Here is a 24,101-nt window from a genome sequence, read left to right as displayed (position 1 = left end):
TTTGTGTACTTTACTGTACAGTACTATATAGAGTATGGTAGTACAGTATCTTTATTTCAAGTCCAGGATGTCCAGAAGCAAGTGTACAAGCAGTGGTGATGTAGCTGGTACTACTGTACTTTTCAAGGTACTGTACTGTAAGATTTAAAATGTTTTCTTTATTTTTTTGTTTTTATGTATTATTTGTGTGAAAAGTATTATAAACCTATTACAGTATGGTACTATATAGCCAATTGTGTTAGTTGGGTACCTAGGCTAACTTTGTTGGACTCAGGAACAAATTGGACTTACGAACGTGCTCTCAGAACGGAACTCGTTCGTATGTAGGGGACTTACTGTATTATTGTGGGACTAGAAGAATCCCTACCACAACTACCAGCAAATTGTCCATTCTCTACCATTGTTATACCCTTGCTTCCATTATTAATGGAGTGGAATGTGTTTTAATGTTCCTTGTGTTTTAATGTTCTACTGAGAAATAGTCATGGTCATTACCTAGGTCAGCATGTGTATCCGCTAAGCATCTCCTGTGTGGCCAGCACTGTTTGGACTCAGAATGAAGACTCTTCCTTGTTTTTCATTGACTCTGCAACTGGAGAACAATACAAGAGTATATATGATTTGATACTCATTGGAATCGTACATAATTAGGTGCTCTAGAACAGCTCTGTCCAGTAGAACTTTCTGAAATGATGGAAATATTCTAACTCTGCACTGCTCAGTACAGTAGCCACTGACCACCTGTGACTATTGAACACTTGAAATGTGGTTAGTGTGACTCAGGGTCTGAGTTTCTAATTTCATTTTAATTTACATTTAAGCAGCCATATGTGGCTACTGGCTACCATAATGAATGGTGCAGCTCCAGTATATCTAAGGAGAGATGGCTGTGGGCTCCAAGAACTCAGGAAGGAGGTAGGACTGCAGCCTGATCTTAGAAGTAAGGAGGAAACTGGAGGACCACTCCATCTAGGGCAACAGCATGAACAGAGGCTTTGAGGAAGGGGAAAGTGTGCACTTTGTGAGCATTACAGAGGGAAGAGCACTGAGGGAAGTTAGATGAGTGAGACTTTCTGAAAGTGTCAGGGAAGAAGTTTCTAGAATCTAGACCATTCCTCTATTTCACAAGTTTGGTATGAGTATTTTACCTGCATTAAACCTCCCATATTTGGAATAGGGTTGCATAGTATTGATTTTGTTATGCTTTTTATGAATAAATGAATTCCATAGAGTTATACCATATAGTGTACCAGGTGTTCATCGAAACTTTCAATACAAATCCAATGAGAATCTAAAGATAATTAAGAAGCGATTACATAGCAGAGTTTAAAGGAACCCACAAGGGTTGTTTAGTCACCCAGAGGCTAACAACAGCAGAAGCCAGAGGGGGCAAAGCGAAGGACTGTATCCACAGAGTCTGTGGGGAGCCGGAGCCGTGGGAGAGGGGTTAGCTGCCTGGAGACACAGTAGCAGAGAGGTGTAGGCTGTGCAGAACCATCCAGTCCAAGCAGGAAGAGAACGAGAGAATAGTGAAACCTCTTGCCTGCTGCCTCCTGCTGGTGCCTCTCAGTAGAGAAAGGCAGCCAGAAGCAAGATGGCATGAGATCACAGGTAACGCAGTCCACAGGAGTCAGCCTCCCATCAGAGCTGGACAGAAAAAGGCAAGAATGGATCATGGAGAAGGGGCGGGGAAAGGAGGTAGAAATAAACAGCTCTCTTTTTCTTAATGTTTAAAAAAGTAGTGTCTTAGTTAGTGCTGCTAAAACAAAAATACCGTAGGCTGGGTGACATAAACAACAGAAATTTATTTCTCACAATTCTGGAGGCTGGGAAGTCCAAGACCAAGTTGCTAGCTGATTCCGTTCCTGGTGAGAACTCTCCTCCTGGTTTGCAGACAGTTGCTTCCTTGCTGTGTCCTTGTATGATTGGGGGTGTGGGGGGGTGGCAGTAGTATAGGTGGGAGAGAGAAGGAGAAAGCAAGCTCTCTCATGTCTCATGTTATAAGGGCACTAATCCCATTCCTGAGGGCTCCACCCTCATGACCTAATTTCCTCCCAGAGGCCCCACTTCCTAATACCTTCACATTGGGGATTAGAGCTTCAGCATATGACTTTGGGGGCAATACAAATATTTAGTCCATAACAAATGGTAAAGTGGGGACTATATAAATATCTAATATGTTGGTTAAATTATGAAAAAACCATACAGTTGAATGTGGTGCAGCATTGAAATTATATGCAATGACAAGAGAAAATTCTCACTAGACATTAAACAAAGAATATGAGAATAGCATATACAAGAAGTTTAAAATGTTATTTTTAGTGTATATTCAGTAAACATATAAATGTGTATTATTCATACTTACGGGGAAAAAAAAGAAAACTGGAAAGAAATACACCAATATTTTAACAGTGGTATCTCTGGATGGTGGTTTGAGGGTGCTTTTTATTTTCCTCTGTGCACTCTCCTCGGTTTTCCAGATTTTCTAAAGCAACATAATTACTGCATTTTTCTGATCTGGAACAATGTTCTGTTGTTCTTGAGATATCTGCAAGGCTACACTGAGCAGAGAGCAGTATGTGACCATGTCTTTTTTATCAGTCATTCACTAGCTCTGCAGTTAACTTGAGTCTCACTATATACAGTACCCATTTCTGCAGTGATGACAGGGACCTGAGTTACATTTCTTAGTGCATTAAAAATGGGATGAGTTAATAAAATGCTCTTCTTTTAAAACATGCCACTGAGAATTCCTTAGGTCCTGGAGAATGGCCTGATTTCCTATTAATCTTTTTATTGCCTCAATTATTTCCTCAAACATGGTTAGTTAATTCAGGTCCCCACCTTTCCCCATTGTCTATTACATTTGGCCTCTGTTAAATATGAATCTTTGGTGGCACTTCCTTATTAAATTGACGGTTGCATAATGCTTTATTGGCATCTGTAAGAGTGAAGCACATTTCTTAGGAACCACGGAGACAGTAGCCATTTCTTTTTTTGGAACTACCTGAGCAGAGCCAGTATTTTGTGCTCTTGTAATCTTCATCTTAAAAACAGCAATTCATCTGTTTCATTGTTTTATTCTTTCCTGATAAGAAAACACTCCCCACTACTGTCCTCCTGATCTATAATCATCCGACCTTGATGGACTCTTGTAAATGGAATCATTGCCAGTGATCTGATGACTTCTCATATTAGTCATCATTTCAGGAAATCCACTCCCTTTCCCTGGCTTGCTTTTTAACCTCCAGCTGCTACCCAATTATTAGTTCTTCGGATGGCTGCTTCAGCAGCTTTGCTCTAGTACTTGCTTGTAGTAGATGTTAATAATAATAAGCAGTTCGTAAATGTGTATACAGTGTTGAATGCACATAAGGATTATTGTTCATAACCCAAATTGTAGTCAGTTTTGCCATTAGGTGATTTAGGATTCTTGTGGTTTCAAAGAACAGAAAGCTGGGGACTTCTTGGCGGTGCAGTGGATGAGACTTTGCGCTCCCAACGCAGGGGGCCCAGGTTCGATCCCTGGTCAGGGAACTAGATCCCACATGCATGCCACAACTAAGGATCCCATGTGCCACAACTAAGGAGCTGGCGAGCCACAACTAAGGAGCCTTGGAGCTGCAGGTAAGGAGCCTGCCTGCCACAACTAAGACCCGGCACAACCAAAAAAAAAAAAAGAACAGAAAGCTGAAGTTGGCTTCTGCAAAACAACAGGGCTTGGTGAGGTGTTCCTGATATGCACAGGGAAGTAGTCTTTGACAGGCTTCAGAGCAAAAAGGCAGCAGGACCTCTCATTTCTCCTTTTCTAGCTACTTCATTTTCTATACAGTCTCTCTACAACTCAAGCCACAGAATGGCAGGTGCTGTCTCACCCCTTTTGAGTTCACTGACTGTGGCCAGAGCCCTCAGAACTCTCCCAAGTGCTCTCCGTTTCTCACCTTTCTGCTCCCAATTATTCTCTGCCCCTTCCCAACCCAATTCCTTATCCTCTGGACAGGAACTCTGATTGGCCCGGCTTGGATCCAGTCAACAACAGCCAGCAGCAGGGCTGTAATGTGTCCCCCTCACTGTCCAGAGATATCCCTTGGGGTCATTGTGAGGCAGACAGACACCCTAAAAGGTGTTGACCACAGTTGTTATGTGGTTGATGCCTCCATTGTACTTAATCAATGACAGGGATATAAAGTTACCAAATTAAAATCTTTTTTTTGTATTAATATTTAGAGGAAGAAGCATATAGCTCATGAAGATGAAGCCAGAGGGGAAGAAGTGAGCTTTGAAGACTTCTTTCCTATGTGGCAAGAAAGAACAGGTTATGTTCTTGACATAAGAGATTTTCAGAGAGATGTCAGGGAGATGATGGGATGTGATTAAAGAAACTGAAGTAAAATATCAGAACTAGGAATGACAGCAAGGAAAGTAAACCACGGAAGGGCTAGCTCGTAAGAGGCAGGCAGGTTTCCCATAGTGAATATGGCTATTTTGGTACCACGTTTAAGAATCTAGACACCAACTTATGCATATTTTACAAAGCTTGCATCCTGGAAGTAAGAAGATCCATTTTGAGGCAAACAAAATACAATTAGCCTTTCTGTGTGGGTCCTATTGCATTGGATCCCCAAATTGAGACATAATGTAGAATACCCACTAGACTTCAGGCAAATCTTAGGCTATATGGTTATCAAATGAACCTTTAGATGAGTATCAGTATTAATTAAGCTCTGTGCTAGGCACTTAACTGAACACTTCATGTTCTTTAACTCATTTAATTCTCACGAGCACCATCAAATAGGTTCCACAATTCCCATTTTATGGAGAGAAAACTGATACTCTGAGAGACAGAAATGACATGGTCAAGGTGACAAGGTTAGAATTTGGAACTCAACCCAGATCTGTCTGACCACAAAACCCTTGGCTTTATTTTTTCAGTGTTTGAGTTGCATTGTTGTAGGTTATTCTACCTGTTCTATGGATTGTTTGAGGAATTGTGTGAGGAACACCCCTGCTGCATCCCAGGCTAGCTCCCAGGCTAGCTCCCAGGCTAGCACTGTTGTGGACCCGTGAATGGTTAGACCATAAGGCACAACAGGATGCTAAATATTCAATACTATGAGGTTGTGACTGAGGCAGCTGGAGAAGAGGCATCTGCACATCCTAGCTATGGAAGCTTGGGCACGTTCCTTTCACCTCTGGGCTTCATCACCCTGCACCTGCAAAAGCAAGGGCATAAAAGGACCTACCTGATAGGTGATTGTATAAAGAGTTGATATATGTAAAGATGCTAGAGCAGCACCTGAAACAAAGTAAAGGCTCCTACAGTGGTCACTCTTATTATTACCCACAAAGTGCTAGTTTTGTTAGAATCGGTACTGCCTGCCCGAATGAGGCAGGCAGGATTCAGAGAGAAACAGGCTTTGACACATCAGGTATTGCTAGGTAAGGAGGCAAACGTTGGATATTTAAAACAGAAGGATCTGTGAACGAATGGCTTCATTTATTCAACACGTTTTTTGAACCTGTATGGTGAGGCAAGCACTCAGCTCAGTGTTAGTTAGGGATGGAGAGGCATGGATGGCACAGTGAAAGTATATGGAATGTTCTAGATTCTGACTTCAAAAAAGAGATGAGTCCTAGGAAAATGGCCACAAGGAATTACCTGTGAAAACAGTCAGGGGTATGACAGACCTAGGATTGCCTCAGAGAGATAATAATCTAATTTCTTTACCAAGGCCTTGCACAGTTCTTTATTTAGGCAGCAGTGTTAGCACACCCAGGTGCACTGAGGGGTCTTCTCCCCCCACACCCTCTATACCCACCTGTGTCTGTCGACTCACTACAGAATGTATCGCTGTCCTTCACGTTCCAGAATGACACTGCTAAGTCGTCGTATGTCTCAATGAAGGATTATTCAGTTATATAGAACATTCCTCAACTGAAGATAGCTTGAGAAGGGAGAAAAAAGAAGTGATGAGGCATATTAAAAATTAGCTTTTTCTTGGTGGCAGTTTGTCATTTTTCAATTTAGCATCCTTCCCTGTTCTTTTTTCTACCACGTAGATCTGTCTGAGTCTTGATTCAGAGGGGATTTTCTTGCGAGGTGCCTTCCTTCAACCATATGGATAAAATCACCAGGTTTAACTGAAGGCTGTTTGGAGTCTTGCTCTATTTACAGTTGTTGGCCTCAGTCCTAGACTCCAAGGAAATAGTGCCCCTTGGCTGGTGGTGGTCTGCGTCTACTCCCTGGCGTGGGCCTTGTCTTTGACTGGCCTTGGGTGTCACGGCTCCCTAGGACCTGGAACAAGCTCCACCTGGGACCCTCCTGGTTTCCTCAGGCCACCCTCATCCTACTGTCCGATCCCTTAGTCTCTGAAGCCACAAGAGTCTGTTGTCTGTGCCCGTCCGTGGTTCGTGGCATGGAGCAAAGGATCAAGACTGCTTGAGCTGGAAAGAATTTCATTTACTTAAACAAATATATATGTCAACAAGCCCATGTGTAGCACTCCCTGTGTATTAAGCACTTTCTCATTTCACAGATAAAGAAACCAAGGCACACCAAGGTTAAGGAACTTGTCATACAGCTGGTAACTGGCAAAGCCAGGAAATGATCTCATTGAGTAATTCAGTGTCTGCACTGTTTCCCCCAACTGTGCCGCTTTACCCTGCTTAGAGGCTACCTTGTCCAACCTCTTATTTGATTGAGTTATTGTATAAAAAACTCTTTACACACAGTAAGAGCAATGTAAGTGCCGGCTGTTGTTATTAGTGTGTTTAATAGCTGGTGAAAGCTGAGGCCAGAGAAGTAATGCAAGTTCACACACTTAGCCCAGGATTTCCCAAATCATATTCTGCAGAATGCTACTATCCAAAGGGATGTGATAAGTACTGTACTTTTTTAAAGGATAATGATCAAATAGGGTTGGGAACTGTTGGTTAAAATTTTAAAACAGTCTTTTATACTATAGTACTTCTCAGAGCACTTTCATGTGCTAACGTGTATTATTAATCTCCCAGAGGTGGCCATGGCACACAGTTTTCTAGACTTAATAGACTATTGTATGGGAAAAAATTAACATAACAGGACTGAGACTGCTTTTCTTAGAAGGTCCGGCTTGTGAGGTTGGCCCCTACTGGATTTCTGGAGAGTCCCCACCACCCCCTGATCAGAAGGGCCCATGTGCCTAAACCATTTGTCCAAACAATATCATTTATGTTAAACACTTGCTTTCTTTCCGGGAATCTAGAAATTTGGTACCTGCCGAGCCAAGGATGCCTGTGTGACCAGCCCCTGATGAGAAACCTTAGGCGGTGAGCCTCTAATGAGCTTCCCTGGTAGAGAGCATTTCACACATGTTTCACAATTCATGGCTGGAGGAATTAAGAGCATCCTGTGTGACTCCAAGGGGAGAGGATGCTCGGAAGCTAGTGCCTGGTTTCCTCCAGACTTCACCCCAGGGGCCTTTCCCTTTGCAGATCTTGCTCTGCATCCTTTTGCTGTGATGGGATAAATCTTAGCTGTGAGCACAACTGTACGCTGAGTCCTGTTGGTCCCCCCAGTGAATCAGCAAGCCTGGGATGTTCTTTAGGACCCCCTATCACAACCAGAAAACCCTCTTCTTCATGATGCCTTTTAATGCCATGTGGCTCACTGGGGTTCTACAGCGTACAGTGTGGGCAAGGATGAGCTGTTCAGTCCCACAACTTAGAGGCAGAGATCACCCAACGTCACCACTCTGGGCTTCTTGGTGGAAAATGTTAGGGTTCCTGAGGCCCATGTGGAGGTCATTACCAAGTAATCATTTCCTTCCTGGTGGGAATACACAGATTAATTAAACAGTGACAGAGCAGAACTGGCTGGTACTATTTCGTCACACTCTTGGCACAGTTGGGTGGCAAGGGTAAGGATGGAACCAATAGCTTCAAGATAGAACCATCTTTCATGTTCTTCCATTTTTTTAGACTTAGCTCTTTAGCCCAGGATAAAATTATTTATATAATTTTATATTACATTACATTAACATTTGTATGAAAATGTATTATATAAAATTACATATGTGCATAGGGAATTTTTCATATATCTAGTTAGACAACTCTACTAAAGGGAGGTTTTTGAGCCTCATGGCCGAGCCTGTGGCTTATCCCTTAGTAAATACGACTTCCTTAAGTTCACTGTAGAGAATAAACAGATGCACCAAGCGTCCCCTGAGAGCAGGTAGGCTGCTATGGTGCATGAAAAACCAGATGAAGAGGGTGAGTCAGCCCCAGTGTGTGTTCCTTCCAGCCCCTTCCCTGGTCTTCCTCCTGCACATTCTTCATGGCTGACTTGTCCTCCTCGTGTTTTTCACAGCTGCTCTAAGTTATATTTGCATATCCTCTGCCATGGGTGTACTTCCTGCAGCCCAGCCTGCTCCAGCTCACTTCCCTACATTGTATGTCTGGACCAGCCTGCATTGTTTGCCTTTGACCTTGTTCTCACAGCCATGGTTGACCTGTTTCCAGATAACATACAGTCTTACAGCCAGAACCAGCCAGTTATTAGTTGGTTTAACTGGCTACTTGCCAAGTTGACTAAACAGTTCGTCATCCTCATGGTCTCAGTACCTTAGGTTCATGCTGGATCCTGCCTCCGTTTATGTGTTTCTTTATGTGTTTCTTGTATCCTTCTTGCTCTTTCTGACATCTCCAAATCCCAGCTCAGGCCTTACTCTGTCCTCCATGAAGCTGGCCTTCTCCATTGCACCACTGTGGACCTCCCTGGACCTTGAGTTCCCAACAGTATCTCTGTCTGTAGCCTACATGATTACTTTATCTGCTTATACATCCAGACCCACAGTGGTTGAGCTCCTACGAAGAGGAGTCCCTGCCCCCAAGGAGCTCACTGTCTGAGCTGCTTCGCAGTGTTATATTATTTTTCACACACCAGTGCTAATTCCTCTCTGCATCTCTTAACAGTCTGAGAATCATGAACTCTTCTTGGGTTTTCTGCATTTCCAGAGTGATGAATCTTCAATAGTAAATAGTGGTTAAGAACTCAGGAAAAGGCTCAGTTCCTAGCCCATTTCTACAGTCGAGAGCCATATTCATCTCTATTCGCTCATCTGTAAACTGGGAATAGTCATATCTGTCCGACCGAGTTGTAAGGGCTGAGGTGGGTAATGTTCATAGCCTAGCACAGGGCCAAGCACGTGCTAATCCTGTAAGTACATAGTAGCTATAATTCTCACTAAGCAGGCCTGTGACACAAGAGTTTGTCATGGTTTTTCCTGGAACTTTGGCCTCAGAGCAGCACTAGGAGATTTTTCCTGGTGGGCAAGATCCTGGCATTGTACCTCCACCTTCCATCAGGTCCAACCTTAGCAAGATGGGAGGAGTTAAAAGAGAAAGCAGTAGAGACTCAGAAAGTCAACAGTGCGTGTCAAGACCTGCCAGGCTTCCTCTGCCCAAGGACGTGCATTTCCACATCCATTTTTGGCATGAAGGTTGCTGTCCCTAGTTTGTTGTGTTTCCTGACAGTCACTCCATGTGGAATGGAGGCTGGAAAAAAGGGAAGACTTTCCATGTCATGACAGAATACAGTGTGCCAGGTGCCATGTATGCAGTCTCCATTTTCAGCATCCCTGCCGAGAAGGTGATCTTACTCTCATTTGAAAGATTTTATTTTTACTTTTTTATAAATTTATCTATTTATTTATTTTTAGCTGTGTTGGATCTTCGTTGCTGTGCGTGGGCTTTCTCCAGTTGCAGCAAGCGGGGCCTTCTCATTGCAGTGGCTTCTCTTGTTGCGGAGCATGGGCTCTAGGCGCATGGGCTTCAGTAGTTGTGGCACGTGGGCTCAGTAGTTGTGGCTCGCGGGCTCTAGAGCTCAGGCCCAGTAGGTGTGGCTCACGGGCTTAGTTGCTCCGCAGCATGTGGGATCTTCCTGGACCAGGGTTCAAACCCCTATCGCCTGCATTGGCAGGCAGATTCTTAACCACTGCACCACCAGGGAAGCCCCTTGAAAGATTTTAAAACTGAGACTTAAAGAGGTTAAGTAACTTGACCAAAGTTGCACAGCTAACCCAACACAGACCCGAAGCCTTTCCCCTTAACACCAAACGCCCTTCAGTAAATCAAATCCTTGGAAGTCCTGGCGGAGTCTGGGCTGATCTGTCTGCGTTTCCCCTTCTACAAGACCCACTCCCACTCTGCCCCAGGGGTCTGTGGTAGAAGTGACAACTTCACAGCAAGCTTATAACTCCAGCACCCTAATACAGCCTTTTCAGGGCTGGGACTAGGGTGAGGCAAATGAAGGGCCTGGTGCAAAATGTAAGGGAGACCCTCACTCCCAGGTTCATGTATGTGTCGACCCACAATCTTGCTCACCCTTATCCCAGCCCTGCCCTTCCTGAAGCCAGCTGTCCTGCAGTATAGCCGCTGGGATTTGCTAAAGACAGCTACCCCTAGACCTCCATCACGGTGAGAACCAGGATGGGCCTAAGACTGGCTGGCAGGCTGTTTGCTCCCCATGCCCACCTCCACCTTTCTCAGATTGCACGTTTCTATTTCTGGACAATTCCTGCCCCTAAAACTCTTCTCCTTCCTCCAAAACTACCTTTCATGGTTTCTTTTTCACCTGATTTCCCCTCCCAAACCGTAATATGCCTCCCAAGCAGGAGGAGGCCACAGGGATCCTCTGCCAGGGCTACAGAACTGGTCTCACCCCAGGTGTCAGCTCCATTCTGTTGGACGTGGCTGAGTGGATGAGGACTGGGAGGCCAGGCCAGGGCAGAGCGGAGAGCAAGGTGGCCTGTGTGAGTGGGCTTCACCTCAGGCCTGGGATGTGGGTAGTTGTGCTGGCCATTGTTATTCCCCGGGTCGCTCCCTCTCATCATACAGAAGAGGGAACGGAGGCCATGAGAAGGGGGGTGACTTCCCTGAGCTCAATCAACTGGCTAATGCAAAACCAGGCTTAGAAACCCAATCTGCTACTCCTAGCACATCTTCTTCACTGAGTCGGGAGATGGAGCCCAATTCCATTACTACCATGGCCACCAAATCATAAAAGGAGGCATGATTCATACTTCAGCTGTGCCCAGTTTTTTTTTTGTTGTTTTCTGTTTTTTGCAGTACACGGGCCTCTCACTGTTGTGGCCTCTCCTGTTGTGGAGCACAGGCTCCGGATACATAGGCTCAGCGGCCATGGCTCACAGGCCCAGCCGCTCTGCAGCATGTGGGATCTTCCCGGACCGGGGCATGTCCGGAACCCATGTCCCCTGCATCGGCAGGCGGACTCTCAACCACTGCGCCACCAGGGAAGCCTTGTGCCCAGTTTTGCTCTCTCTCTCAAAACCTGCCCCTGTAATTGAGTACCAGCAATGTAGTATAGGGGCCATCTACATCAGAATCATCTGGAGTTTTGATTCAAAATGCTGAGTCTCGGGACATCCCCTAGTTCTTCTGACTCAGAAGGTGATTCGGTCACTAAAGTTTAAAAAGTACTAATGTGGAGATTAGACTGTTTATATCAGTGACTTTTTATTTAGTTTCTGGGCTTCTCTTTGTTTTCCTTTGGGGCATGAAGTCAGTATCATCATCTTGTGTTTCTAGTTCTCAGTCAAATTCAACAAGAAATGGAAATCACCATATATTTCATCAAACTGTGATTCAGCCAAGATAGAAATGGGAGAAGGGAATTCTCAAAATAGGAGACATTCCGTTTTCTCTTGTCGGTCATGATAGAGTTATATAGAAAGGTCTGTCATTTACCTACTGGTGTGTTTTCAGTAAAATTCTGTTGTCAAAGATGGTAAAACGCTCTTAAGATCTTCATTTTCAGTTATAGGCAGAAAATACATGTCAGTATTTTCCTAAAACTCCTTTATAAGAATTTTGTTTAGTGCATTAAGCCCAGGGTACATACTGGTGGGCACGGCCAGAATCTGCAAATGTGCGTGTTTGACACACAGAGTTTTTCAGAAAATTTGAATTAATTGCCAACATTTTAAAATATTTATTCCATCTTCTACTTAAATTTTTTAAAATATTTCATGTGGGACCACAGTCCCCCAGTGCAACAACCTGATACCCAGTGGCTGGTCTTTGAAACAGACTAAGGCACACTAAAGACATTTGTAAATTCTTTAACATTCCTCCTATGGAGAGGTGGTGTCAGGGTATCCTCCCCTAGAAGGCTGAGTGACTGCCCTGACCAGTATAATGTGGCAGAAACTGGCAGCATCTACTTCCTGTCTCTTGAGACACTTGTTCAAGGAGGTGCACCACCATATAACAAGTTCAACTGCCCTGAGCTCACCATGCTGTGAGAAACCCAAGCCACAAGAAGATGCCTTAGAAGAGACATCATGGGGAGAAAGACAAAGGTCAACGAGCACCTGGGTGCCGGACACATGACTGAGGAAGCCATCTTGGAAATGCATCCTCCATCCCCATGACGGGACGTCACATGGATCAAAGATGGGCCACCCAGCTGAGCTCTTCATGAGTTCCCATCCAACAAAAGCATAAGCAAAAGAAAAATCCTTGCTTTAAGCCATCAATTCGGTCTAGAGAACTGAAACAAGAGCATGTGTTTCTAGTTTGCTCTGTTCTGGCCTCCATTCTTTCCCCTGGTTTACTTTCTCAAATTGTTTTACATTTTGACTCCTGTAGGTATGTGGGTTCACAATCCATATTTAAACCTATCTGGAGACCCTTGAATTATGTGAACTTTTGAAAATTAGAATACTAAAAATAAATAAACATATATATATATGTGTGTGTGTGTGTGTGTGTGAAAAAATTGGGTTCTGAGGGCAGGAGGGCTGCAGGGAGCAATGGAAATGTCTACGTGAAGTACTTTATCTTCCACAGACCACCTTCCTCAAGGTGACGACAGCATAAGATCAGGGATTGGTCAGCTCCTCCTTCCTTATCTATAAAAGCAGGTCCCATTCATCTTTGACATTCAGTGAGCCTAGGAGGAAGATAGCTCTGCTTTTGTATTGTTTATTTTGAGTGTGTATTTTTGTCTCTTGTAATATATTAGAAAGTATATGGATTCCATGGCAGTCCAACCTGTGGGGCACAAGAAATGTCTAATTCTTTGTGGAGGCCTGTGCCTTTCTCATCTGGTACCTCTTGCTCTTAGTAAATAGTTGTGGAGTAAATGAATGAACAAGTGAACGTGTGTTAGTCTCCAAGGCTACAAAGACAAATGAGGTGTAGTCCCTGCCCTTGAGGAGCTCACAGTCTATCGAACACAGGCAGCAAATTAAATACTGGTTATGCCTCCTGGGTAGCACATTCTTTTATTCAGAAACATCATTTTGTCTGTGTCGAGCCGCTGTTCACACCCATAACGCGATGGAACGACAGGCTTCAGGGAAACATGCTTCAGAGGAGCCCAGGATAGGGCAGGGGGCTGCAAACCACCCACCCTGAAGAGGCACCCTCCCCGTGCTCAGGTCTTAACCTTGGCATGAAGAGGGGAAAGGGAGGGACATCCCATCAGAGCTGTGGAAGGCCGGGCACAGTTACTCAGAAGCCCCTCAGGGACCCATCAGAAAAGCAGGAACAGGACCACTGACGCATGGTTCCATCAGCGTCAGCTTGCATGGACTGCAGAGAGGCTGCAAGGCCACGCCATGGCCGCCACCCCTCAAAGCAGCAGCCAGAGCTGAAAGGTTTCAGGGCAAACACCAGAGTTCTGTTTTGCTTTTTAAGAGAGGTGAGGAAGTCCCTGATTTTCATCAGCCTGGCCCATGTGGGCTTTGAGGAATTATCTTTTTTTTCCACCCCAAGTAACTTTGGCAAAGTGTCAATTTGTGCTCTTTATTTTTTATTTTTTTTCCTTTTTCTTTCTTTATAATTGAGGACTTTGGGGAGGTAGGAGAGAGGGGAGGTGAACACTTTTGTTTAAAGATAAGTGGCTTCTGGTTCTTTATTCAACTGGAGAGATTGAGTATCAGTGTCAATATATTGATACAATCAACATTGTACAGAGCCTTGATTACCATGCTTTGGGGCTTTGAAAGATTTCTTTTTGTTTGTGTTAAATAGCAAGACCACAAGGATGTCAGGAAATTGCTGGGGAGCGATGCGGGGGTGGGGGGGTGGGGGGGTGGGGGGGTGGCGGTCTGGTCAGTTTCCAAGCAGCAGAGCTGTGTTCTAGCCGGGGAGGCCGAGCTCCACAGGTGGAAATGACTTTCTGTTTGTCCAGTAGAACTTGGTGAAATACCTAACCAGTAGTTAACTTTCTGTGTTCAATAGACTCTGAGCTCCTTCAAGTAGAAATCCCGTAAGAAAAGGTAAAAGCAACAACAATGCAACCCAACTTCTCTCCCATTCCTCACAATTTAAAAATGTCAGTGTCTTAATGCTTTGAGGAGAAAATGTCATCTTTATCAAGGGTCATTGTCTTTTTTACAGAGTAGCTTTTTCATCATCCCATCACTGGAATCCAAAGTAAACAAACTCACTGTCTTGGTAATAAGGTACAACTATAAAAAATAAAGATTTTTTTAAAATTAATTAGCAGCTACAGAAACTGTTGCTAGTTAAGTGGTGATTAGCTTGTGATTACTAATCACTGACTATGCACCTCATCCAATTCTGGCTGAAGAGATCCACTTTCAAAGGGAGAAGAACTTTATATATTCCTGAAAGCAGAGCCTGCTTGCTAGTTTTGTTTCTATTCTTTTAAGTTTTGCCACCTTCCTATAATCTGTAAATTAGTTTTGCACTGCTCTTAACTGTGGTGAGTGTTTCTGGTGTTATCCACTATCCCTGTGATTTCGTTTAAATCTAGAATCTCATGGCCCACGGTTCCTGTCTTTAGATGGGCAGTGTGTTCTTACGTGAATAAAAAGTTTTATCGCTTAATCTTCAGGAGGTGACTAGAAGGTGAAATAAGGTTAATGAAAGCATGTCAAGATAGCATGCTTGGTCTCCCTGCCTCCAACAGGGTCTGAAATCACTCAATACCTTGGGACTCAAAGCATGGAAGAGACACTGGTGTGTAAAAGCAGAACTGGCATGTGACGTGGATTACTGGTCCCAAGCCAGCAATTACTAGGGACCCTCTTGGTTGCATAGTCTTGTCCCTTAGTCCAGAGAGCTGAACTCTCAAATGAGGACTACATGGATAAAAGTCCTGAAGCGTAAGGTTCCTTCTTCTTCCATTCATGAAGACTGTTCTATGACCATAAACATAATAGACCCAAAAAGAACTTTGAAAGATTGTATTGCCCATGCTCATGACTTCAGGAAAAACGATGCACAACCTACCCATACAAGATAACTGTGTGTCCGTTGTTAAGCCTTCAAGAAAATGATGGTAGCCAGCTTTCTTTGCTAACTTATCCTGATGCTTAATTACCTTCCCCAGAAGGAAAACCCATACAAATGGTGAAATTTTTTATTCTAGTTCTGTGAAAAATGCCATTGGTAGTATGGTAGGGATTGCATTGAATCTGTAGGTTGCTTTGGGTACTATAATCATTTTCACAATGTTGATTCTTCCAATCCAAGAACATGGTATATCTCTCCATCTGTTTGTATCATTTTTATCTTCTTTCATCAGTGTCTTATAGTTTTCTGCATACAGGTCTTTTGTCTCCTTAGGTAGGTTTATTCCTAGATATTTTATTCTTTTTGTTGCAATGGTAAATGGGAGTGTTTCTTTAATTTCTCTTTCAGATTTTTCATCATTAGTGTATAGGAATGAAAGAGATTTCTGTGCATTAGTTTTGTATCCTGCTACTTTACCAAATTCATTGATTAGCTCTAGTAGTTTTCTGGTAGCATCTTTAGGATTCTTTATGTATAGTATCATGTCATCTGGAAACAGTGACAGTTTTACTTCTTCTTTTCTGATTTGGATTTCTTTTATTTCTTTTTCTTCTCTGATTTCTGTGGCTAAAAATTCCAAAACTAAGTTGAGTAATAGTGGTGAGAGTGGGCAGCCTTGTCTTGTTCCTGATCTTAGTGGAAATGGTTTCAGTTTTTCACCATTGAGAATGATGTTGGCTGTGGGTTTGTCATATATGGCCTTTATTATGTTGAGGTAAGTTCCCTCTATGCCTACTGTCTGGAGGATTTTTATCATAAATGGGTGTTGAATTTTGTCGAAAGCTTTTCCTGCATCTATTGAGATGATCATATGGTTTTTCTCCTTCAGTTTGTTAATATGGTATATCACATTGATTGATTTGCATATACTGAAGAATCCTTGCATTCCTGGGATAAACCCCACTTGATCATGGTGTATGATCCTTTTAATGTGCTGTTGGATTCCGTTTTCTAGTATTTTGTTGAGGATTTTTGCATCTATGTTCATCAGTGAAACTGGCCTGTAGTTTTCTTTCTTTGTGTCATCTTTGTCTGGTTTGGGTATCAGGGTGATGGTGGCCTTGTAGAATGACTTTGGGAGTGTTCCTCCCTCTGCTATATTTTGGAAGAGTTTGAGAACGATAGGTGTTAGCTCTTCTCTAAATGTTTGATAGAATTTGCCTGTGAAGTCATCTGGTCCTGGGCTTTTGTTTGTTGGAAGATTTTTAATCACAGTTTCAATTTCAGTGCTTGTAGTTGTTCTGTTTATATTTTCTGTTTCTTCCTGGTTCAGTCTCGGAAAGTTTTGCTTTTCTAAGAATTTGTCCATTTCTTCCAGGTTGTCCATTTTATTGGCATATAGGTGCGTGTAGTAATCTCTCATGCTGCTGCATTCTTAGTGTTCTCTGCCTCAGTGCAGAGGACAATGTCAAATGTCTAATCATTCCCTAGGGGAGTAGTTAGTGTGATGTAACTTGAAGACTTGACACAAACTTTAAAGGGAAACATGCTTGCCCCCTTCAGAACAGCCAGATAAACTAAGAAATCAGGTAGTATATCGCATTTTGTGTTAGTTTACTAGGGCTGCAGTAACAAAGTGCCAAAAACTGGATAGCTTAGAACAACAGAAATCGTCACATGAAGGCATTAGGGAAGGGCCTGTTCCAGGCTTCTCTCCTACCTTCTCATAGTTTCTTGTGTGGCAGGATAACTCCGGTCTTCACATGCCTCTCTCTCTCTGCCCAGTCTTCCCCTTTTATAAGGACATCAGTCGTATTGGCTGAGGGGACCATGCTACTCCAATTTGACCTCATCTTACATTATTCCGTCGACACCACCAAATCAGGTCTCACACTCTGACTTGATGAGGATTGTGAATCTTTGAATCGATATGTGAATCTGGGGGAGACACATTTCAACCCCTAATACACTAAGTTGTGGGACAGTTCGTAGTTCCTAAAAATCTTTTGCCGGGTACTATTTGACATTATATTTGGAACTCAGGACAAAGTAATTTGTGGCCAGCCCCTCAGATGTTGCCGAAAGACAATTCCTTGGAAAACCAACCTCAAACCCCTGGATATTAGGAGAATATGGAAACGTGTCACAGTAGAGAGCCACAGAGTCACGTGCACAAATGGAAGGGGAGGAAAAGCCTGGATGCAGTGGACGAGACAGCCACAGAGGTCGTAGCTGAGCCACATCAAGAATGTCACACAAGGGACTTCCCTCGTGGTTAAGACTTCGCCTTCCAATGCAGGGCGTGTGGGTTCGATCCCTGGTCAGGGAGCTAAGATCCCACATGCCTCGGGGCCAAAAAACCAAAACATTAAACAGAAGCAATATTGTAACAAATTCAATAAAAACTTAAACAGAAAAAATAAAGTGTCACAATAGGTAAAGGGTCTTTGAGACAGGGGATGTACACTCTTCTTAGATCCAGGAAGTCTCTCTTCCTCTAGCCAGGGCTGTGCCTTTACCAGGCCTAGGAAGCTTCTGGCCCTGCAACTGTGGCATGTGATGCAAAGGCCTTCCACAGTCCCCAGGAGAAAATATCTGTAAAAGATATATAGCCTTGAAACTGGCCTCCATAGGAATAAAGTTAATTGAGATTCTCAACACCACATTTTTTTGTTAGTTGGAACTAGCTGAGAAAATTTTAGAATAATTTTCAAATATCAGAAGAGTGGTGAAGAACAACATTTCGTCATTTTCAAAGCAAGGGAGGATCAAGGGGAAGCTTGAATTATGGGAGGTGCGATTCAGATTAGATATGAGAAGAACTTCCTGATAGTAAGAGCAATCTATTAAAAAAAGAAAGAAACTGTGGTATCTTCCTTACCTATCTTAGACACAAAGGCGGGCACCTCTCTTGTAAAATGAGCATAGTCATTCCTGAATATCAAAGAGCTGGGCTTTATCTTTCCATCATTTTTTATGCACCAAAGAGTTATTGTGCTCATAACTTACACAGGTGCAGAGCTGGGATCTAAGGTCCCAGGGATGACAGACACAGGCTCCATCCTCAAAGAGCTCACCCACTCGTGCCGCTTACCCAATATCTAGTTGAATAAAAACATAAATGAAGATGTAGAAACAGATAACTTCTCATGCAATGACATAATACTAAGAGCTGCCCCAGTACTGTTTATATGACTGTGGGCAAAGTCATTCAAGAGTGCTTTGCCGAACAGTTGGCATTTGGGCAACATCTAGAAAGATGACTGTTGTTTTGCGGGGTGGGCATGAAGGGAGGGACACACACATACAAGAGGCACAGTGATGGGCTGTTTGGACGCTGAGTACAGTGTGACTGGAGTAGAGGTGACCTAGTGGAGATTGAGGGGACCAGTGATCAGAGAGGAGGTGGGAGGAAGGCGAAATGCATAAACCCCAATTCTTCAGAGAGTCTCTTGGACTCCTAGTGACTCTAACGCTTTGTAAGTGAGGTCCTACTGTATTCAATACTTTCCTGACCCAGCCTGAAAATAAGACACTCTTTTTTTGTCCTTTGTAAATTTGTAAAACAGAAGGATTATTGCTTGATCATATTGTAAAAGATAGGGCTGGGTGAGGAAATTCTTCAACTTGGGAATATTCAACGTCAACATCAGGTCTTTGCGAACATCCCCTCTCTTTCAGGGGAGACCCACTTGGGATCATGATACAGAAAACTGAACAAGCCTGGTGCCAGCTTCTTTCCGGAGAGTGGTGGGACTTTGGGTAGGAGGTGGAAGAGAAGGAAGGACAAAGTAGCTAGGCTCTTCGGTGAGGGTGGAGCCGGCCACAGAGCACAGCAGCCATGCCGTTGAACTCTTGCCCGCTTATTTCATTGCATAAAAATCTCATCTGCGCTCCTCCAGGAGAGAGTGTCCCTGTGGAGCTCCGAAGCTCAGAGAACAAGGTTTGCCGGACGCTGCCTCTTAGACCCTAAAATTGTTACCTAACCGGACTCGGCTTCACTCACCAATCTCCCGACACTGGGTTGTGGTGAAGGAATGTACAGCATGTATTTACCAAGCAAGGAGATCGGGCAGTTAATGCTCAAAAGACCCAAAAGTCCCGCTGGCTTTCTGACAAGGGTTTTTAAAGGCAGCATTAGGGGTGAGGTCACAGGGTGCGGGAACTGCCCCTGGACATTTTTCTGATTGGTTGGTGGTGAGCTAACAGTGATGTTTCAGGAATGTCGGTCATTCCAACCAGCCTGGGGCCTTTGTGCTCGTGGTCAGCATGTGGTCACCATCCTCCACCGGCTGAGGCGTGGGTGTCTTAGTTTGTGGGTGTCTTAGTTTTTGTAGAACGACTCAGAGATCTGCATCAGATTGTTATCTTTATCCCTTCAGGAGGAAGTAGGAGGCCTGTGATTCTGTTCTAATCATTAACTGCTTGAGTCTGTTCTCTGGAACTCAAGAGAATGGCAAACAAGAAGCGTGGGACGTGGAGGGGCTTGTACCCAGGAAGCCCCCAACAGGGTCCTGCTCGGTTTCAGTCCCCCTTTTCTTTCATGCTCCTCAGTCCTGAGGGGAACAGGGGCAGGACAAGAAAAGGAATAAAGTTTCAGACGGAGGGCACTCAGTTTTAGGGGGACTGGGTTTCAGGATCTCTCCCACCGAGAAGAGAGGTGTGAGCAAGGGAAGAGGGGGTGCTGGGAGCTGAAGTGAAGCAGCTCAGAGAAGCTCCCCATGCAGCAGTGTCTGTTAAGCACTTTCTACTTTGTAGGCACGGTGCTAATGCGGGAAGGCAAACACCATACTTCCCTGGCAGCAGGCATCCACGTGGTGAGACAGACATTTCCTCAGCAGATGACTAAAGCAGTCACAATACATGAGGTGAATCAGGGGATAGGCAGAGGGGCCGTGGACCCTTAGGAGTGGCCCTTCATTTTCCCCTAATGTGGCAAAGCAGTCCAGGCATGGCAGCAAGATTCGAGAAATGACTTGCTCAGTGTGGCTGGAATTTGAGGTTTGTGCTGGGGCAATTATAAGAGCTGAAGCTGGAGGGCACATAGAAGCGTGTGGTGCGAAGGGGCTGAACGGTCACCAGTGAGCCCTCACATCCTTACAGGGAGTGACCCACAGCTGAGGACCCAGACTCACTGGGCTAGGAGCCACGGTCCCACACCTTCTGCACACGCACACAAGCAACACCCAAGGGTGCTTTCCTACCATTGCAGTGGTTATGTTGAGAAAACCAGGGAAGAGCACAATGGTAAAAGTAATTAGTGTTGTGACTAAATAAATGAACACACCACCTGTGCATCCTGTTTGGGGAAATGAGTCAGATTAGTGAAACAAGTCACACAATCACAGCAAATGCCAATCTCAGCCATGGCAGCTAGGCTGGTCATTTCTAGTTTTAATGAGGTCCTCCGTGATCAGTGTTCATTCAGATGAATGAAGAGGAATTTTCGGTGTATGTTTTATTTTTCATCACATAGATGTAATTGCTGCCAGAAAAATTTTTTTTAATTTAGTTAGTCAAAAATTTTAAAGTTAAAGTTACTCTAAACACACCATGCAGGAACAACTGTTAACCTTTTGGTGCATAGACTTTCAGACTTTCATAAATATGTATGATTATAAAAGTCGATTATTTTGTTCTGTTCTCTTAGCTTACGTCTGACTTCCATTTTTGGGGTCCCTTTTGTTCCTCCTTTTTTAAATGGATGTGCCTAGTTTTGCTCTACGTTATGAGTTTATCTTTGATTCCTCCCCCGCTCTGCATCCTACTCCAGGAATTTGGAAGGTATGGTACTTGTTTAAAGTTCTTTTGATCATTACTATCAAATTTTTAAATAATATTGACACATGTTTAAAACCTATGTTCTAAACCTCTGTTTCTCACATTATTAATGTCAAGAATGAAACAATATCTACTTACTCACCCCACGTACAGATGAAAAGTGCCCACGCTTTCCTTCCTCCAGCTCCGGACACACACCACCCCTTCCCCCAGTTTTTGTTATTCTACTTTAGGTTTTTACCTCAGTCTGCAATAGTTAAATTGTTTTTTGTTTTTTGGTTTTGGTTTTATTTTTGGTTGCATTGGGTCTTCGTTGCTGCGCGCGGGCTTTCTCTAGTTGCAGCAAGCGGGGGCTACTCTTTGTTGCAGTGCACGGGCTTCTTACTGCGGTGGCTTCTCTTGTTGTGGAGCACGGGCTCTACGCGCGTGGGCTCACTAGTTGTGGCGCACAGGCTTAGTTGCTCCGCGGCATGTGGGATCTTCCCGGACCAGGGCTCGAACCTGTGTCCCCTGCATTGGCAGGCAGATTCTTAACCACTGCACCACCAGGGAAGTCCCTGCAATAGTTAAATTGTTCATTGTCACATGATCGGACCTCTTGTTTCAAGAATGAGATAGCGTTTACATTCTCCTTAGAAACAACGCTATTTAACAGTGTTTGCATTCCTCGACGCCCATATTGTTGGTTCATCTCAGTTACCGTACAGAACACATCAGCATTCTAAAGCCCTTTCCCAGCTGAAAATGTCTTCTCCTTGCCTTCATTTATTACTGATGATAGAATTTGGGAAGCATAGCGTAACCATTCTCCCTGAAAACCACATAGACAAATTAGACTGATATATTTTTTCTTTTATACAGGATCTATTTCTTTTTCCTGGATTTGGGAAAGTTTCCTTCTTTAGACCTGATATTCAGTGGATCTAAATATTTATCAGTTTTCAGAAAGTCCACAGTAAAACTTTAGTGATGTTTTTTCTCTCATTTCAGAGTGATTTTTCTTCAGTATCCATTTTTTTGGTTTGCATTTATCCATTTTATTATCCTTTTTCTAGCTTATCTTTTTTTAGTTTTATTGAGAAACAATTGACATACATCACTATATAAGTTTAAGGCATACAGCATGATGGTTTGATGTACATACATTGTAAGTGATTTCCACAATTGGTTCAGCAAACATCCACCTTCTCATGTAGATACAATAAAAAGAAAGAAGAAAAGAATAAAAAATTTCTCCTCGTGGTGAGAATGCTTAGGATTTACTCTCTTAACTCTCCTGTATATCGCACAGCAGTGTTAGCTATACTCATCATGTTGTACGTGACACCCCTAGTACTCATTCATCTTATAACCGCAAGTTTGTACCTTTTGACCACCTTCCTCCAATTCTCCACCCCCGTTCCCCGCTCTGCCTCTGGTGACCACAATTCTGATCTCTTTCTCTGTTTTTTTTTGGGTGGGGGGTTGATTCTACATATAAGTAGGATCATAGAATATTTGTCTTTCTCTGTGTGACTATTTCACTTCACATAATGTCTTCAAGATCCACCTCTGTTATTACAAATGTTAGGATTTCCTCGCTTTTTATGGCAGAATAATATTCCATTGTTTATATATACCACAACTTCTTTATCCCTTCATCCATCAGTGGATACTTAGGTCATTTCCATGTCTTGGCTTTTGTAAATGATGCTGCTGTGAATATGGAGGTGTAGATATCTTTTCTAGTTAGTGTTTTTGTTACCTTTGAGTATTTTCTCAGAAGTGGAATTGCTGGATCATATGGTAGTTTTATTTTTAATTTTTTGAGGATCCTTTATACTGTTTTCCACATAGCGACTGTCCCAATTTACAGCCCCCCCCCCATTATTTACAAGGATTCCCTTTTCTTCATATCCACACTAATATTTGTTATCTCTTTTTTTTTTCTTTTTTTTTTTTTTGCGGTACACGGGCCTCTCACTGTTGTGGCCTCTCCCGTTGCGGAGCACAGGCTTCGGACGCACAGGCTCAGCAGCCATGGCTCACGGGCCCAGCCACTCCGTGGCATGTGGGATCTTCCCGGACCGGGACCCAAACCCATGTCCCCTGCATCGGCAGGCGGACTCTCAACCACTGCGCCACCAGGGAAGCCCTCTCTTGTCTTTTTGATGGTGGCCGTTCTAACAGGTGTGAGGTGATATCTCATTGTGGTTTTGATTTGCATTTCCCTAATGACTAGTGATGCTGAGCAGCTTCCCATGTACCTTTTAGCCTTTCATATATCTTCCTTGGAGAAATGTCTTTTCAGATCCTTGGCCCATTTTTAAATTGGGTTATTTGCGTTTTTTCTTACTGAGTTGTATGAGTTCTTTATGTTTTGGCTATTAACCCCTATCAGATACATGGTTTACAAATATTTTTTCCCATTCTGTAGATTGTATTTTTCACTCTGTTTAGGGCAATTTACGTTTTTGAAATTGGTTCTCTTGCAATGGTTCCGATTGCTTCCTCATTTACTCCCATTATGCATATGCTACATATACTGTGTCCATGATTCCAGCCCATCTTTTTCTCTTTAGTCATTTTCACTTGCTTTTTTTCTCTCTCTGAATTCTGGGTGAGTGTCTCAAGTTTGCACTCACCTTAATAGTTTCTAAACCAGATTGATTTTCTGAATCACTTCAGGGAATTTTAGAAGTACAGATTTCTTAGCTTCACCCAAGGCCCACTGAATCAAAAATCTCCTATATTTAACCCTAGGAGTATATATTTTAAGTACCTGCTTCCCCCCCACACCATATTTCTGTGATCGTCTAGGTTTGGAACCACTGTCCTATTTCACTAGTCTAATTCCATTTAATTCAGGAACAATTCTCCTCTTCACTGCTTTTTAGCAGTTTTAAATTCTGCAATGGAATTATTTGCTTCCTTGTATTCTTTTCATAAAATCCCTTTTTATTTGCATTTGTTGCCTCATGACCTCTCTTTTTAGCAAGTTTGTATTTTGAGAAATTACCTTGAGAATACAAAGTAGTTACTCTCTTAAACTTTTGTCTTTCTCTTATGGCAAA

General features: G+C 43.3%; 1 protein-coding gene across 1 annotated transcript in view; it reads left to right on the top strand.

The window, feature by feature from the left end:
• Positions 1 to 10,637: 10,637 nt before the first annotated feature.
• Positions 10,638 to 24,101, top strand: part of LOC307065354 (zinc finger C2HC domain-containing protein 1A-like) — a gene marked incomplete at both ends in the record, with an annotated part of 36,157 nt that continues 22,693 nt past the window's right edge. The window contains one exon of the mRNA XM_079722160.1: positions 10,638 to 10,790. Within this exon, the coding sequence (XP_079578286.1) occupies positions 10,638 to 10,790 (153 nt within the window). The remainder of the gene's footprint in view (positions 10,791 to 24,101) is intronic.

Source organism: Hyperoodon ampullatus, assembly GCF_949752795.1.
Source record: "Hyperoodon ampullatus genome assembly, chromosome: 17".
NCBI classification, from domain to species: Eukaryota; Metazoa; Chordata; class Mammalia; order Artiodactyla; family Ziphiidae; genus Hyperoodon; species Hyperoodon ampullatus.
This window is presented reverse-complemented; position numbering and strand designations above follow the sequence as displayed.